At 36.4% G+C, this 17,871-nt stretch overlaps 1 protein-coding gene across 1 annotated transcript; it reads left to right on the top strand.

Moving 5' to 3' along the window:
* Window positions 1-1,546: 1,546 nt before the first annotated feature.
* Window positions 1,547-4,494, top strand: LOC126661928 (cysteine synthase-like). The gene is made up of 8 exons (XM_050355810.1): window positions 1,547-1,631; window positions 1,736-1,795; window positions 1,915-1,994; window positions 2,673-2,724; window positions 3,048-3,121; window positions 3,312-3,371; window positions 3,471-3,551; window positions 4,453-4,494. The coding sequence occupies exons 1-8, from the start codon at window positions 1,547-1,549 to the stop codon at window positions 4,492-4,494; spliced, it is 534 nt and encodes a 177-aa protein (XP_050211767.1).
* The last annotated feature ends 13,377 nt before the right edge of the window (window positions 4,495-17,871 follow it).

The raw sequence follows: 17,871 nt of genomic DNA, 5'->3' as shown, positions 1-17,871 counted from the left end.
CTCTGCCACACCTCTGAAATATGGGCCAAACTGCCAGAAGACTTGCGACTCAACGCATCGGCTACCACATTAGCCTTACCAGGATGGTGCTGAATAGAACAATCATAGTCTTTCAATAACTCTAACCACCTCTTCTGCCTCAGATTCAACTCGCGCTGATCAAAGATGTACTTCAGACTCTTATGATCAGTGAAGATCTCGCAAGTCGCACCGTACAAATAGTGCCTCCAAATCTTAAGAACAAAAACCACAGCTGCTAACTCCAGATTATTAGTAGGATAATTCACCTCGTGCTTCTTCAACTGACGAGAAGCATAGGCAATCACCTTTCCATGTTGCATCAACACGCAGTCCAAACCGATACGAGAAGCATCGCAATACACAGTGAACCCCTCAATGCCAGATGGCAAAGCCAACACAGGAGCTGTAGTCAAAATCTCTTTTAGCTTCTCAAAACTCGCATCGCACTTGTCAGTCCACTCAAACTTAACACCCTTATGTGTCATTTTAGTCAAAGGTGCAAATATCCTAGAGAAATCCTGCACGAACCGACGATAGTAGCCAGCTAACCCAAGAAAACTTCTGATCTATATAACCGACCTCGGCCCTCTGCCAATCCATAACCGCCTCAATCTTCTTCGGATCAACCTTGATCCCATCCTTCGACACCACGTGTCCTAAGAAAGTTACTTGATCCAACCAGAATTCACACTTTGAGAACTTAGCATACAGCTGATGCTCACGCAAAGTTTGCATTATCGTCTTCAAATGGAAAGCATGCTCCTCCTCACTTCGAGAGTAAATCAGTATGTCATCAATAAATACGATAACGAACTGATCCAGAAACGGCTTGAATACCCAATTCATCATATCCATAAACGTTGTTGGTGCGTTAGTCAACCCAAAAGACATGACCAGAAACTCGAAATGCCCATAACACGTTCTGAAAGAAGTCTTAGGCACATCGACGTCTTGAATTCGAAGTTGATGATACCCGGATCTCAAGTCAATCTTAGAAAAGCACTTCGCACCTTGCAACTGGTCGAACAAATCATTAGTGCGAGGAAGAGGATATCTATTCTTGATAATAACCTTGTTCGGCTGTTTGTAGTCAATACAAAGCCGAAAGGAATCATCCTTATTCTTGAAAAATAGAACAGGAGCACCCCACGGATAAGTACCCGGTCTGGTAAAACCACTATCCAACAACTCTTTCAATTGTTCCTTAACTCTTTCAGCTCTGCAGGAGCCATCCGATGCGGAGATATCGAAATAGGAGCTGTTCCAGGAACAACATTGATACAGAACTCGATGTCACAATTAGGTTGTAATCCAGGTAACTCCTCTGGAAACACATCAGTGAACTCATTCACTATCGAAACACTGTGCACATCACCACTGTCAGCCTCCAAATCACAAACCATCGCTAAGAAACCCTGTTTTAAATAGCCAATTGCACTATTATAACTAAGCCATTATAGATCCATTGAAACATGCTATCTATTAGGCAATAATAGGACTGTGTGATCACCGGCGTTAACAAATTATGGCATTGCATTGCATGTTGGTTGGGTCCCATGGACAGATGCTTGCAAAGCGGCCTAGACCTAACGGGTTGTCCTGTGGCGGCAGTAATTCAATTTACGGCCCGGATAACCCTACACAAAGTTAAAATGGCTGTGACGTTGTGGGTGCAATTTTCATCTTGTGTTAAATAAGAGAGCATTTACTATAGTGTCACCTATAGTACCAAATAGGGATTCATTATTAGGGTTTCATCTGGATCGGTTAATTGGTAATATTTTGCATATACAATTGTTTTATGTATTTGCAATTTGTATATTCAACTGTAAAATTGTAGACTGACTCAGAAATATTTATATTTATGACCCTCCCCAATGTTCACCTTTTCAGGTTATCTAGGTTTGCGGTCGAATTTCCAAATAATTCTGGAAGTCATTGTCAGCCATACCTTTAAAGCTGCAAGTAGTTGGGTACTGGGAAGTCTGTCTTTCTGTTTACAGTAGTTCAAACTATTTTGATAAACTCTGGTTTGAACTACTGTATAAGATATATGTTTTTAAAAGCTGCGTGTTTACTAAAATTCTTGGACAAGCTGTTTATGAGATGCACTGGTTTAATGTTTTTAGCTTTTTAGAATTGTATTTAAAACAGAGCAGGTGCATCAACTGAGATTGATGTTTGCGCTCTGATTTCTTGAAATACAATAAAGGTGTTAAGACCAGCTTTCATATACTTTTTGTATTGTATGCAGATAGGGTAATATGTTATGTGTAATAACAATTGTACCCTGATGTCTAGAGATATAATCACAGTTTAAGAATGCGTTTACAGAAAAGGATTTAAAATGTTTACGCAACGAGGTTGCGAACCTTTCTATATTTATGAAATGCGAAAAATTTGTAAAGGTTTTTAGGCTTGCTATGGGTTTCGGAGCAACCACTCCCATTCCATAGCGCCGGTCTCGGCTCGAGTTTCGGGTGGAAATCAGGTCGTTACAAGTTGTATTGTAACTGGTCCAGGCAAATTCCTTAAAGAGCAAAACCTTGGAATAAACGTATATTCGTGACCATTTTCGTGCACATGAAGTACCTACAATTCATTAGTTTATCTAGTTTTGAAAAGTGTAAATTTCTTTGATTTACATGAAGGTTTACGACGTTGAACCAACTGAAAGTGCAATGTTGAATGGAGGAAAACCTGGTAAACTTCTTATGCTTATTCTTTTCTTATTTCATTTATGCATCCATGATTTCATAGTCGTATGATTGTTCTGGTTATAGAGCTTCGAGGTCAATTTTTTTGGAAATTTCTTATAAAAGTAAGACTTCATATTTCATTTCTTGAAAGCCAACAATTGAGAAATATTTTAAAGACTAATGTCTGGAATAATATGCTTCTTGTTTTAGTAGCTATATTGGTATTGATTTTGTCACAAAAAGTCATTAGAAGATCAACAACAAGGTGATATATTTATCATCTCTGAAACTGATACATTGCTTTCTATGTGCTGTTACGTGTCGAAGGTTATCATATGAGTCAAGGAATAGGTGCTGGTATTGTGCCGCGTGTTTTGGATGTTGTCATGCTTAGAGAAGTTGTAACATTAAGTTTAATACTCTACTCTCCTTTGCAATTTAACACACTCTTAAATAACTTTCTATGCTTGTTACAATCAGAGAGGTCATGATAGGAAGCGGGGCGATAGCTTGGCGTATTAATTGTTTTCGAGGTTACTAATTAATAACTAAATAGAATCATCCAATTTTAATTTGTTGTTGCATTCTTAGGTATCAAATGAGGAAGCTATAGAAACTACTAGGCTGCTTGCATTGAAGGAGGGTGTGCTGGTAGGATTATGGTTGTATAACAATGCTATTCATGGTTTTTTAATTTATAGCAATTTTTATTCGCGAAGAAAATTATCGGCTCTTTGTTTTCTACTACAGGTGGGGATATCATCTAGTGCTGTGACTGCTCCTGCTATAAAGTTTGCAAAGAGACCAAAAAATGCTGGGAGACTCATTGTGGTAAGTTTCTCTAATTCTCTTGGTTTTGTTATACGAGTCCTGATACTGCTAGTGCGTAATCATTCGCAGAGGATGCTACTAGCCTAATACCATGTTAAACTTACGAGATTATAAATGACTTGGCCTTTCTTGTTTGGTTCAATTCGAATGGAACTCATTTCATATGCAAATGAATTCATTTGACATTAACTATACAAAACTGAAACAATAATGTTGCTAAATAAACTAAAATTATGTTGAGATTAATAGAAAATTGAGGGATTTGGGCTTGTTTTTGTAAACTCTATTACTAAGAATAGGTTACATTCCATTGTGATTTGATTTGACTGCACATCCCTTTTCATGCTATCTTCTCAATATAACTTTTAATTTATCCTTTGGCGCAATTTTGATGAATGTGGCTAAATTTTATGCTATTCCACTTACTAATTTGAGTTTGTGCTATGTGGTGTGGTGAAATAATCGAATATTGTTTAGCAAAAGATTTTACAATAAGTTGTTGAATTTATTCATTAAATTTATCGTTATTTATAAGTTGTTTTAGTTTAGCCACAAATTTGTTTCCAGTTCATTTATTTACTTCAGGAAGCACAAATATTGAAGCAGACTGATTTGATTACTTTACACCCTTATTATCAGTGTCATGTCATTTAGCCAAAGTTTTGCTTCATAGTCTAGGCTTCTGGTGTTAGTTTGATTGTGGTGTCTATTAGGTTAGGATGTTTTGCCGAAACGAAAAATGTAAACCGAAGTGTCTACTGCTTACATGTTCGTTTTGATTATTATTAGTTAGTTGGTCATGATCTTGCAAAACTTGCTAAACTTCTTTGAAACTTTGTTGCATTGACGCTAATTAGCTTATGTTTTCAATGATTGATATAACTTCTGTGATGTTTTGCAGATTTTAAATGTTGAGAAACTAAATTTATCAAGGTCTTATTAAACTATAAGTGCATTGTGAGAAGAGCAGGGTTCGGGGGCCGCTCGCCCAAGGCTTATGACTGACTTCTCGATCTGGAAATGGTTTGAAAATGGAGTCGCCACCTAGTTCAACTAGGAAATGCCCTTTAACCGACTAGATAGCCTTACTCGCCTCCGGTAAGACTATCGTGCATTAGACCAAAGACTAGGGTTTGTGGACCTCCCCGAGACTCTTGTGCTTGGCTTATCTGTTACCGGCTTTATTTTCTGGACATATTCGTATTATATCTCATCTCAACAGTATATGCAGTTCACAGGATATGAAAGCAGTAAATAAACAAGTATGAAAGCAGTAAACACGTTTGACGCGCATATGACTCGATCTGGACTAGCATTTGAGGTAAGTAGCAGGTACTCCTAAGCATACATCTAACCTTAAAGGTTCTAGCAAATAGTCATAAGTTTGGCAGATCTGGATATTTTACTAGCATTTGATTTTATTAGGTGAGTCTTGAAAAACCTATATAACCGTTACTACATTTTCGTATTAGTCCTACGATGTCTAAGTGATGGGCTGGAATTGCATTAATGGGCCAATTTTTAGGTGATTATTCCTTTAACCGGTTATTATTGGATTTGGAATGCTTTTGGATAGCAGTAAACATTATCAGCACACACAAGCGCAGTTGGATACACATACAAGGTTAGGAATACTTTTTAACCTCGTTGACTTTGAGTGTCTGGCACTCGCGCGGGTTTTGACCATCGGTCTGGTCAGAATGGGATTTTGGTCAAATTTTTAGAGGTTTTCGTCTCGTCGATCCGGTTCTACTGGTTCGATCTGGAGTCAATTCTGAGTTTGGGTTGGCCCGGAATCAGCTCTAGAAGTTGCTGGTTTGCTGGGCCTCGGGCTCGTGGGCCCGGTTTATACACTATGTTACATATCTGGACATCTGAGTCCATTTTACATTGTCTCTGGCCCGTTGCATTACAGAATATGATTCTACATTTGATTAGCTACGTCTGGGTTCAAACTGGGCTTGATTTGGAGTCAGGATGGGCCCGGAAACACGTTTTGAAGTTCGGATCGAAGTCTGGAGGATCTGGGAAGCAAATTGGGGATCTGGTGAAGGAGGAGCACGGCGCCAGTTCATAGTGCCGGCGCCGGCAGTTTAAGGCGGCGGCGGCGGTTCGTTGGGAGCAGTTCTGAAAATTTGTTTTGCTTCGTTATCACTCGTTTCAAGTCCGTTTCTCATGCTGGAGTAGTCAAAACAACATAAAATCGAACAAGGAATCCAAAAAAACACATAATAGGAGTGTTTAAAGCTCATCTACGCAAAAAGTTATTTCGGGGCAGCAAGTATGTTTTTCAGGTTTTCATGGCAAAACAAGCTAAAGACACCTAGAAACATGCATTCTAAGGCATCTAATTGATTGTTTTCTGGTTTTGAACATTAAAAACAGCTGATTGTAGTGATTAACATGTTTTTTCATTGAATTTTATGGCAATTATTGAAAGCATCGAATTGGTTGATTATGGATATTTTAATGGCAACTAGCAAATAATCTAAACATACAACCCAAGCATAATTACAGCAATCATGGAAATCATATATGCAATGTTCATGGAAAAATCAAAGGAATAATGAGGGTCCTCAGAAGTACCGTTCTGAGTCCTTGGCTCGTTTACTGGCGCAGTGGATGCGGAATCCAGCTTCGGATCTGTGCAGGGCTTGCGTTCTTGGAGAATCAAAGTGTTCTTAGTTGTTTTTTTGGACTTGAATTTCGTGTGTGTGTGTGTATGGCCGAATTATGCTGTCTATTTTTAGGGTTTGTGTGCCACCGTTATCCAGGCTGGCTTAAAGCTGTATTTATAGTGGTTAGGGATGACCTAAGGTTTCCTAGAATCTTCTAGAACATTCTAGAATATTCTAGGGTGAAAGTGTGTGAAGTGATAAGTTATTAAGTTTTGAGATTAGCATTAAACTCTATCTTTTTAATTAAATTCGTATTAAGGATTGGTGGCTAATTAAAAGATTGCTAAAGGTGCGTTTTGGTGCCCGAAAATGTTAAAAAAGGTTCCTCGGGCCCTATAGGTTTGGTTAAGGTCAATGTTAGTCCGTCAAACTTGCAAATGGCCCATAAACTTCTAAGATATGGAAATTAGTCCAATTTCTAGACTTAGATTACAATTTCTTTGGATTTTTATGGGTAACTTGCGCCTAATTACGTTTTAATCCTCCAAGTTTGCAGCTGTGCACAGATTACGCCTGCTTAGATACCAGCAAGCAAATCGAAAGCTCGTCATCCGGACAGATTTGTCTGGAAATCATCATTGGACGCTTCAGTTCCTTATCACTTTTTACCTGTCCGAAAAATAGGTGTCTACATGCATATTGCGGTAACCAAAGAGTTCATGCAAGGATATACTTATATCTTACTTTGACTGATCTGGTTATGTTTTATAATTTATAGCTTAGGATGCCAATGGGGATTGTGCCCCCTTCAAAGCTCACAAGTATGTAAGTTGAGGTACAATCAGGGTCATTTTAGGATTCTTATTATTCTAGCAAATTACTTGAGTTGCAAATTTTTTAGGGAGAATTTGTAAGGGTCGAAGAGTATCTTCGTCTTATAAGGACAATGGTTTATGAATGTGATTAGAGATTTTTACTTACTCCTCCACAGAGCTAGCCCCTATAACTTGCATATGCATTTTAAAATGTCGCACAACAGGAATGAAACAATTGAGTTCTGCAAATGACTACTTCACAGTCATGTCCTTTGAGTTTTAAAGATGACTAGTTAAATATATTATATTCTAATGTCTATTTACCTTTTTACTTTCTTATAGATATGAAACGTAAGCAGTAACGCCAAATGAACTATCTCGAGTAGAAACAATAAAAGCATAAAGAATGATAAATAGGTTTTTGCGGTTGTATTACATCACTGACTCCTCTTATGTAGTAGTGTTTTTTTATCTTTGTATTCTACAACGTTCGTACTAAGATTGCTTTTGATATTTATAAGCACTGGTATGTTCAACTCTATTTTAAAATTAATGGATAACTACCATTAAACTTATAGATCGATCATTTTCGTTTTATATTCATTATTATAAAAATACGAGAATGCGATTCTTTTGAATTTGTAACAGATTTGTAAAGGAAATGCATGTCACAAAATAAATTTTATCACAAATTCGTTACAAATTTGTGAAGGATTTGTGACGGCCACATTCGTCACAAAATATATCTGTCCAAATTAGTAACGGATTTGCGACGGCAATATCCGTCACAACATAACATCTATCACAAAGCCGTTACTCATTGTGACGGATTTGTGACGGAAAAATTCAAAATTCGTCACAAAGCCGTCCCTCATTGCGACGAATTTGTGACGGAAAGATCCGTCACAAATTTGTGACGGATTTTTAAAAAGTGACCATTGACTTTTGTGACGGCAGTTTCCGCCACTAATCCGTCACAAATTTGTGACGGATTATTTTTTCCGTCGCAAAGTATTTGTGACGCCTTTTTTGATGATGGATTGAAACCCGTCACAAATCCGTCACAAACACCTTTTTGTAATGGAAGTGAAATGTTCGAGAACAGGCTGCAACCAAGGCCACGAGAAGAACGAACACGTGTAGTCGCGAGAACATATGATTTATGCTTCTAGTATATGAACTGAGCCTTGATTTAACAGACTAGAATACGACTAGAACAGCATATGTGTTTGGATAGTAATGCATATCCGCTTAACGATAAGCTATAATGTAAACGCCCTCTTGATCAAGATGCCGAGGACGTTAAACTACAAGATAAGAGGAGTAGTGTATAAGAAGACATAAGCAAAAGATCGAATGAGTACGCGAATAGCACGGTGTAATCGATTAAAAGATGAACTATGATGTCCCAAATTTTTAATGAAATGATTATGAAACCATGAGATAAGACAATAGGAGCACGAAAAATGATAGCTGCATATAGTGATCAACTCATATCTTAAACATTAAATATGGAAGATAGTCTCCGCAAATGGATGACGCAAGTTTTACATGATATTACAAGATCGTCAGATTAGTAGAACAAGGATATCTTTTAAGTGAATCATTGGATCGACTTGACATTGGGACACGACATTCCTAAGACGGCTACTTGAGGATTGACCGTTGGGATTGATAAACGATGGACTAGAAGTGATTTTTATGAGAAAAATTGATGATGGATATATGCGAGTAAAAGCGGCAAGCCAAGGAGACGTGCGACAAGAATATGAAGTTTGGAGCCTGAAATTGGATCAACTAAGTATAGTTAACATCAGTTCCGCATGGAATTGAGTAGTTTAAAGTATAAGATCTGGCAAGCTATGTATAGCTAACACCAACCACGCATAAAAGTGAATGGAAAGAAAGGTCAAGAGATAAACGATAAATATTGCAACAAGCGAATTAGGAGTTTGAAATCTTCAACACCAAGTTGCAATTATGAAGCGAATTAGTAGACCATGGAAGGTATAAACGTAACGAACGTATGTGGAGTGTAAAGTCTTAAGCTTCAAGCTCGAATGATAAATAGTGAAATGCATAGTACGATTGATATGTAATATTAATAGTGATCATTGAATGAAGATGTAGATATTATATGTAGACGATTAAGATATCTTGTATATCATTGAACTTATCGGACATATGGATGAAGCTTCGTGCATCGAAGTATATGAAGGGATATGAAGAAGAGACCCAATATGAGAGTTGAGCTATACTAAAGAAAGTTATATCAAATAGATCAATATAGAAAATAAAAGATGAAAGTAAGGTATGCCAAAGGTATAAGACATGTATGATAAGGTATAAGAATTCAAAGATCCGAAGCTGCGTATGTCGTAAGGAACTCGATAACCTGCGTATGTCGTAAGGAACTCGATAAGAGTAATTGAGGAAAGGAAAAGAGAAAGGCACGTGGAGCGTTGACGAGGAGATTAGATGAATCGAACTCTATGTAATCACAGACACATAGAAACAAAAAGGGATAAAGATGATACCAGCATATGATCGGCTTTACTGACATTCATGATGTCAGTGCAAATATGATAAAACGATACGTATGCGATTAAGAACACATTACATCGAGAAATTTAGACGAAGAAGGCTAGAACCCTCTATTAATGATCGATGTATTAGATGTTAAAAGAAGAAGTACACGATGTACAAGATCCGATGAAGAGGAATACCAGGAATGCAATAGATGATTGAGAAGTACGATGAGAGAATGAATATGGAAACAGCAAGAATGTGGATAGTAAGGATAAGTGAACCTAAAACCATGTGGTAGCAATATGATAGTTTGGAAGCCAAGAGTCAAATCAAGATACGATATTGAAAGCAAGAGTAGGTAAAGAATAGTAAATTATGACGATGAACGCGAAAAGCGTCTTTGAAAATTAAAAGGTGAACAATGCCAAGAAGATGGACGCTAAGTGTAACCTAAGGGTTAACACTAAGGGTAAATATTGAAGTTCCAAAAGATGGATCACGACGAGGCGAATAGTAAGAAGCTAAGTAAGAGGAGAAAATAATGTCTAGTGGAGATTTATGTAAAAAGGTTGTAAAGTGACAAATGTGGAAATAAGGATTCGAGTATGGTGAGTGATCAGATCAATATACCACAAAGATTGCAAAGAATGGTTACGTTTGCTATAAGAATAGTCAAGGATCTCCGCAAGGATACGGAGACCAATTTGGATAGATAAAAGAATGGATTAATGAATTTGAAGATCAATGAAAGAATACGCGATACGCGATAATGGTGACAGTGACGACACTACCAAAGGCAACACACGACGACAAAAAGTTGAAAGGACAAAGAACCCGCCTTGGAAATGGGTAAACGGAATGTATCGAATAAAATAGAAGACATGTAGAGTATGAGTAAGAAGATCAAGCATAGAGCAAATGGCGACGTCACCAAAGGATATCATGGTGTATGTGTATAATTGGAAGAAGATTAAGACCCTCACTAAAGGAGTATAAGCATAAAAATCTTATCAGAGCATTGGTTACACTTTGTGTTATTAAGATAAGAATTCAGCGATCAATATAGCGACCCTATCTAGTTATAAACTAGATTGGTAAAACAGAGTGATGTGAAGTAAGAAGAGACAAGAAGTTTCAAAGAATAGTGCATCGCAATTAGTTAAAAAAAGTAAGTCAATAGATTTACAACAAGTAAAGAAGTATATAAGATATGAAAATGCAAGAAATAGATCGAACAATCCCCTGTAAAGAAAGCATAAACCTTATAGGGATTCATCATGGGAATTCATCTCATGGATGATCGTCGATGAATGACGATAAAGAAAGATGGAGTTTATGAGCGATAAGTAAAACGACAAGACCTAAAGGAATAGTGGATAATGGGATTAATTTCCCACCACCACGACAAATAACAATCAGACGACGATAACAGTCATACAAAAGAGACTACATAAGTAATGAAGCACGAGTCAGTTGAATGGCCACATCATACACCAAGAAATGATGATAGGATAAAACATATTGGACAAAGAGAATGGATCAAGAAAGGAAAATCGTAAGAGCATGCAGATGCCGCTAGCATCGCCATAAAAAGAAGATGTTTGAGATCAAGATCAAGTCGTAACAACGACCAAATAAAGAAGATTAAAACGTACGAGCTAATGGATTGTCTACATCATTCGACGACGAATGAGAGAGCATAATGACTAGGATTATCGTCCCTAGTGATAAAGTATTATTAGAACGAACTACCACTGGTTATCGGTAATTAAACTAAAAGTTTAATTATAAGGATTGGAGTTTATAGTATTGAGTATCAGATAAAGAACAGACAAAAGAGGTGCGTATATAGGATAAAGAGAAGAAACAAAGAGAAGAGATCAAAGGTAAGGATGCATAGTACATAAGAATATGACTGAAGTCACTATAGAAGAAGATAATGACATGAAGGTCGTCAATGATAGTTGAAGTTATTGTTTAAGGAGTACAGGATATCGATTGAACAAGTAAATAAGAGAGTTAATGGAAATTCGAGGACGAATTTTTATAAGGGGGGAAGAATGTAATACCCCGTAAGTTCAAGTTACTTAATTAGACCACATGTCCTATTTTTATAGGCTATCAGTTCGGAAATAAGGAATTATTGGCATAATTAAGGGAAATATATTACGAAGAAATTGAATTCGAATAATTCAATAGGGAAATTGGATACTGAGATTTAGGAAAATAGAGTTATATCTCGGGACATAAAAGTAAGCATTAGTGAAATATTTTTATACAAGTAAAAGTCCTGTATTATTTATTAATATTAATATTAGAGATCGATTATTAAAAGACTATCGGAAAAGAATAAAAGGTTATAATATCGTATTATTTATTCAGATTTAAATAATATGTATGTCAATTGATTAAAAGTGATTTAAATATTCTATTGGTTGATTTGAATAATATAAGGGTTAAGTGTTAGAGCTAAAAGAAGCTAAGGACCTAAGTGGCACCTTTGCCATGATATATATAAAGATGGGATTATGAATGAAGAAGAAAGATCCAGAATTTCATTTTTCTCTTCATTCTCATCGTTCATCATCATCGGAGAATTGGGGTTTCTTCGTTCCTCATCCGATTCGAACGATTCCTGCGCTGTTGCTTCACAAATTCATTCCTCTATCATCCTAAGGCTTCAAATCTGGGTAAGAACTCAATTTTTGGTGTTAAATTTGAAGGATTTTGGCCTGTTTGAAATTGTATAAGTACGGTTGAATCGAACAATCAAACATCGAGTTGTTTTTGATGTTTTTGAAGTGTAAATGATAAGTTATGGATTAAAATGAATTGGGCATGTGTTAGTATGGATTTTGAATGTTTTAAGGCTTCGGAAATGGTCCGAAAACGTCTTTGGAGTCGCCCCAGAAGGGGCACGACGTGCTAGAATACAGCACGTCGCACTGGTGCACGACGTGTGCCCGCACGTCGTGCACAAGTGAAGGGCACGACGTGCCCTTCCTGAAAAATGATGGGCACGACGTGCCCTACCCCGATGGTGACTCCGGGGGTTTCCATAAGCAAGAAACGGTATCCGTAAGCGTAAATTGGGCCTAAAACCTTGACGAAACATAGGTAAGGAAATGAAACGATACTAAGGTGAGATAATTGGATATTAAAGTATTCAACGGGCTAATTAAGCTAAGGTTTTATGGAAACGTAAGAAGTTAATTAAGAAATAAACATGGGATCGGTGTTGCCCTTAACCTAAGATTAGCATTTACGAATTTAGACGCATTTTGGTATTATAATGTAACAGAGGATTCAACAATATACAAGGTGGAGGATTTTAAGTATTTTGAGAATCTATCAACGAGTTCAAGTTATCGAGGGAAAAATCGATCAGCATGTTCATTTCATAGGCGATCGGATAAGCGGTTACCGTGAGTTGCAGTTTACTTTTGTGTTTGTTTATGTGAGTTATTTGTTTTATCGTTGTTGTAATATATGCTTTGCTTATTCTGTTATCCCCATTACTGTATGATTTATGATTTGGTTTGCGATGTTATATTGTGATGAAGTTTGTTTTGATGATCTGAGAAACGTGCTACCTATTGGGCGTCAATAGGACTGCGTGATCACCTGTACTGAGATTAGATAATCCTATGTCATAGAGTTAAGTATGAGCTGTTAGATCAGATGGCGACGGTGGCTTAGTTCCTAGCCTGAACTTAAAGGGAAACTGTGGCAACGGTGGCATTGTTCCCGGCCCAGATACCCAATACAGATCTATGGCGACTGTGGCTTAATTCCTGGCTTGAACTTAAAGGGAAACTGTGGCGACGATGACATTGTTCCCGGCCCAGATACCCAATACAGATCTATGGCGACGGTGGCTTAGTTCCCGGCCCAAACTTAAAAGGAAACTGTGGCGACGATGGCATTGTTCTCGGCCCAATTACCCAATACAGATTTGTGGCAATGGTGGCTTTGTTCCCGGCCAGATGCTGTCATAAATAAACTCATTAGATTCTGCAGTTGGTTTCTTAGGAATCTTTGGATTAGGATTTCAGTCGGATCATAAATTTGTGTGTTGTTTGATGTTTGTTCTATGAATTGATTATTCTAGTATTTAAAAATATATTAAATGTTTACATGATTTTGATGATAATACCATCTATAAACGTAAACTCGCTAAGTATTTCCCCAAATACTGACCCCCCCCCCCACAGTGTTTCTTTTCAGATTCAGCTTTTGTAGAAGAAGTCGAGCTTCCATCTCTTGTCTGGGAAATTTTTGTTCCCTTCTAGAGTTCCAGTAGTCAATGGTAGTAAACTTAGTTTGTAATTAACGGTTTATATCAAATAAAGTTTTATGAAATGAAGTTTTGATATTCGAGTTTTTAAATATTAATGAAATTTTATCTTAATAAGTTTTTGACCGTTTTAGGCTTGCTACGGGTTCCGGAGCTACCACTCACGTTCCCTAGCGCCGGTCTCGGCCCATGAGATTGGGTCGTGACATCCTATTTACATGAAGTATGCCCCAATTTACGTGAAATATGCCATAATTTCCATGTAGTTGAATTATGAGAAAAGAATCATAAAGAACTTCATCTTCTCGTAGATGACACGAAAGTCTTCATATGACTTGTCCTTGTACTCGTTGATCTCTATACTCACTAATGTCAAATTCTTCATCAGAGCTATAATCCATATAACTAGGAGAGAAGAAAAAGAAGAAGCTATGTTAAACTGACTTAAGACATATCTAGGTAACTCAAAAAAAACCATTTGCTAATTAAGAGATAACCACATATCAAAAATGTGTTAATAACTGTGAGGCCCTGACACTCCTTCGGAGTGCCGCATCTAGAGGGACATAAGGACACGCCAGGGACATGGCAGGGATATGTACCCGACACCGCAAATTCCGTGTCCCACACTTTTGACTAGTCAAAGAGAGGGGACACAGCGGGGACACTTCAGCGCTCAAATATTTCATAGGGAACGAGAATTTTTTTTGTCTCAATTTTTGAGATAAGTCAGAAATCAAAAATTAAAAACCAGCGTGTTTCGTTATCATTTTCTTCTCCTATTTACTTAATTTTCCATCTTTATTTTCAATCGTATCTAGGGCATATTCTAATTGATGGACGAAAACATGCCTTCTACTGCATATTACCCACAACTACCTGAGCAACCGCCACCGCCTGGTTACTACCCCACCACTTATTACCGAACTCCTCCTCATGTCGCCGCACACCACCCCCTCCACTAGCACCATACATTTCTCAACCACCAACTTACCCATTATAAAACAATGATTTTTAACTATTTTGGAGATGTAATACCACTTTTGTCTGATAGCGTCTCTTTGTGTGAATTTGTTCCATCTCTAGTGGCATCATTAGTTATCTTTCTTGCAAGATTTACTATTAAGCCAAAGACTCATCCTTAGGTAAGACGAGTGGAAGCTGGTTCAACATGTAAGATTATAAATCTATACTATATATAAAAGCACGGATGGCAGGGGACAAGCACATTTACATTAATGTCCTTTTTACTTTATAAAACATAATTACTAATTAGAAAACTATTATGTTAATTAATAAAATTAATTAGAGCTAGAGTACTAACTAAAATAAACTACTTATAATATGTAGAGATAATTGTTTATAATACTAACTCAAATAGACTAACTTTAATAATAATAATAATTGTTATTTTAATTATTATTTAATCATTTAAAATTTTAATTTTAAGAAAAATTATTTTAAATAAATTATTAATTTAATTACTATTTAATATTTTTAATTTACATTCTCTATAAATACGATAATGGTACTACAAAAATGATAGAAGTTCTTTTTTTTTTCAAGCACTTTGCATTGCAGGGTTCACCAATTATCAATTAGCAAGCACTGTTTTTACTTTGACAACTGCAGCTGTTCTCCCATTTTACACCCTCAAGGTTGTAGCTTCTAAAGCAGAATTGATACAAGTTATATATTTATTTGAGAATTCATCCTAATTTTAATATGTTCTGCTTATCTTGAGATACCTGTTTATTTTACATAAACTTTGCAATCAATGTCACTATTTCCTACGCGTTTAGTTATAAACTGTGATTTAATTTTTATGGTCATGTGGTTGATAATTTTTCTATATAGAGTTATGAAATATTGCTTTTAGTCTATGTTGAGTCCTACACTTTATTGTTTCTTTCCATTTTCAGAAACGATTCTAAGACTCTAGAGCTTTATGTTTTTAACATATTGAAATAATAGAAATCTTTTTATTTTTTGTTCAACATTTTTCGCTTCAGTATTTTTCAGTTTGGTGCAACATAGATTAAATGTGCAAGTGGTTGATTTACATTTTCCCGTCAAGTGAAGTCTATTTCTCATTGATTGTGCACTTTAAACGCGCAGGAAATTGACGATTTTCCATTATTTTATTGCTACTTGCATACAAAATTCAACACAAAGGAAAGTGATGAATCATTCCCGTGTTAGGGTGAGTTTTGACTGTACAGTGCGAGTTTTAGCCAAGAACCACGTCAAGCTACACTAGAAAGGAAGTCAAATAATCTGGTGTCTCTCAAAGTCTACAATTATCACCAATTCGTCTTCTGCAAATCCTCATGTTCTCTATTTCCTCCGTCGTTGCTTAATCGGATTATTCGTCACACGATGATATCTTACCCCTCTCAATTCTCTAATTCTGCTGATGCCGCTTCTTTCCCTACTCGCATGACTGTTACTGTAACACCCCGTATTTTCCGACTAGTTCCGTTAAGTCTAAAGGGTACTTTGGGTCGTTTAAGTGATTCGACCACTTGGAATTTTGGTTCCAAGGTTCTAAACCTTTTTATATGTGTTTTAAAATGTATTGGGAGTAGTCTCAGAGTTTGGAGCGGTTTCAATTTCATTTTCAAAATATTAATTTTTCGTCGGAGGCAGTAGGATATCGCGGGCGCAATCTTCCTATGTCGCGGGCACGACTTGTGTATCACAGTCGCGATGAAGGTGTAGCGAGCGCGACGCGTGCAATGTTCAGTTTGCTGATTTTTTATTTAAACACCCTGAACTCGACCTAATCAAATTTTACACTTTTTCTAAAACCCTAAAGCGACACCTACCCTCTGAATATCATCTCTCATTGATTCCTTTGCCTATTATGATTCCTTGGTAAGTGTTTTCCATCATTCCTCTATGATTTAATCTCTATTCTATCGTTTTTACCTTTTGTTAAATCAATAGCTCTATGTGTTTATGGTTTGTAGGCTGATTTTGATCTTACTATTTCTAGGTTTCTTTCCTTTGGTTGTTCTTAATCTAATTCAAGAGGTTAGTTGCTCTAAACCCTTGTTATGATTTGTTGAGATTGCTAGATAATGTGTTGATTCAATACCTTGGGTGGCTTGGCTTTTCTGTTTTGCCTTAATTCTAAAATATGTAAATGTTGATTAGTGTTGTTGTTGGCTTGTTCATGTCACATATTCATTGGATGAATTGAAATAATGGCTTAAGTGCTTAGATATATCAATTGATTGATGTCTTTGATTTGAAAATTTTGTTTTAAGGTTAAACTAAAATCTGGAAATTTTATAAGTTTGAATCATAGGTTGATAGATGCCTAACAATACTTTGGGTAACGTGAATAAATCGTTTAAAAGATTAAGGTATCTATTGGCTTAAGTTTTTTTGAACTTAAAATATGTTTTGGTGGAAAACTAAAAGTTGTAAATGTTCCTTTAGAAATTAAAAGGTTGTTGTTAACAATTCTTACCTTGGATAATTTGAGATAATTCGCTAAAGCTATATTATATGTTAAAGGTGGATCTAATTGGAATAAATTGTTGTTTAAAAGGTTAACTGAGGGCTAGAAATCAAATGGCACTATTTTGTTATGAATAAGTAAAAGAAGTTAGCTTATTCTTTGGTTGTGGTTTATCAATGGGTTAAATGAGATATAAGGCATGTAAGGTATTAGATGATTATGTTGTGTTATTTAACTATTTTAGTTTCAAATCGATACTTGAAAGATGTTTGAATCTTATTGATTCCATTTAAGGTGAAATATTAAGTGTACTTGGGTGTTGGTTGCTAAGTGTTAGCAAGCTTATTTACTTGGTTGTCTTCTATGTTCAAGGCATGATTAAGTTAGGGTATGAGTTCTTATTTAATGACTTGGTTTTATTTAAGGATTGATTGAAGACTTTGGTTTTCACTTTGGACTATGGTTGGGTCGGATTAGACGTGTGTCGCCCGACATGTGATGTTGAGCTATACTGAAGTTAAGGCTAACACACTACCTTGGGAAATCTCTTGATTTTAAATAAAGTATTTAAGTTATGAAAGGACTTTGGTTT

Source organism: Mercurialis annua, linkage group LG8, assembly GCF_937616625.2.
Source record: "Mercurialis annua linkage group LG8, ddMerAnnu1.2, whole genome shotgun sequence".
Classification (NCBI taxonomy): Eukaryota; Viridiplantae; Streptophyta; class Magnoliopsida; order Malpighiales; family Euphorbiaceae; genus Mercurialis; species Mercurialis annua.
Note: the sequence above shows the minus strand (reverse complement) of the source record. Positions and strands in the feature narration are given on the sequence as shown.

Bases quoted from the DNA above. Each gene is read 5' to 3' on its own strand.
- LOC126661928 (XM_050355810.1), top strand. From the start codon at position 1,547: ATGGCATTGCATTGCATGTTGGTTGGGTCCCATGGACAGATGCTTGCA. The intron at 3,122-3,311 runs GTAACATTAAGT...TTGCATTCTTAG, and splicing joins TTGTCATGCTTAGAGAAGTT to GTATCAAATGAGGAAGCTAT. The intron at 3,552-4,452 runs GTAAGTTTCTCT...GATGTTTTGCAG, and splicing joins ATGCTGGGAGACTCATTGTG to ATTTTAAATGTTGAGAAACT.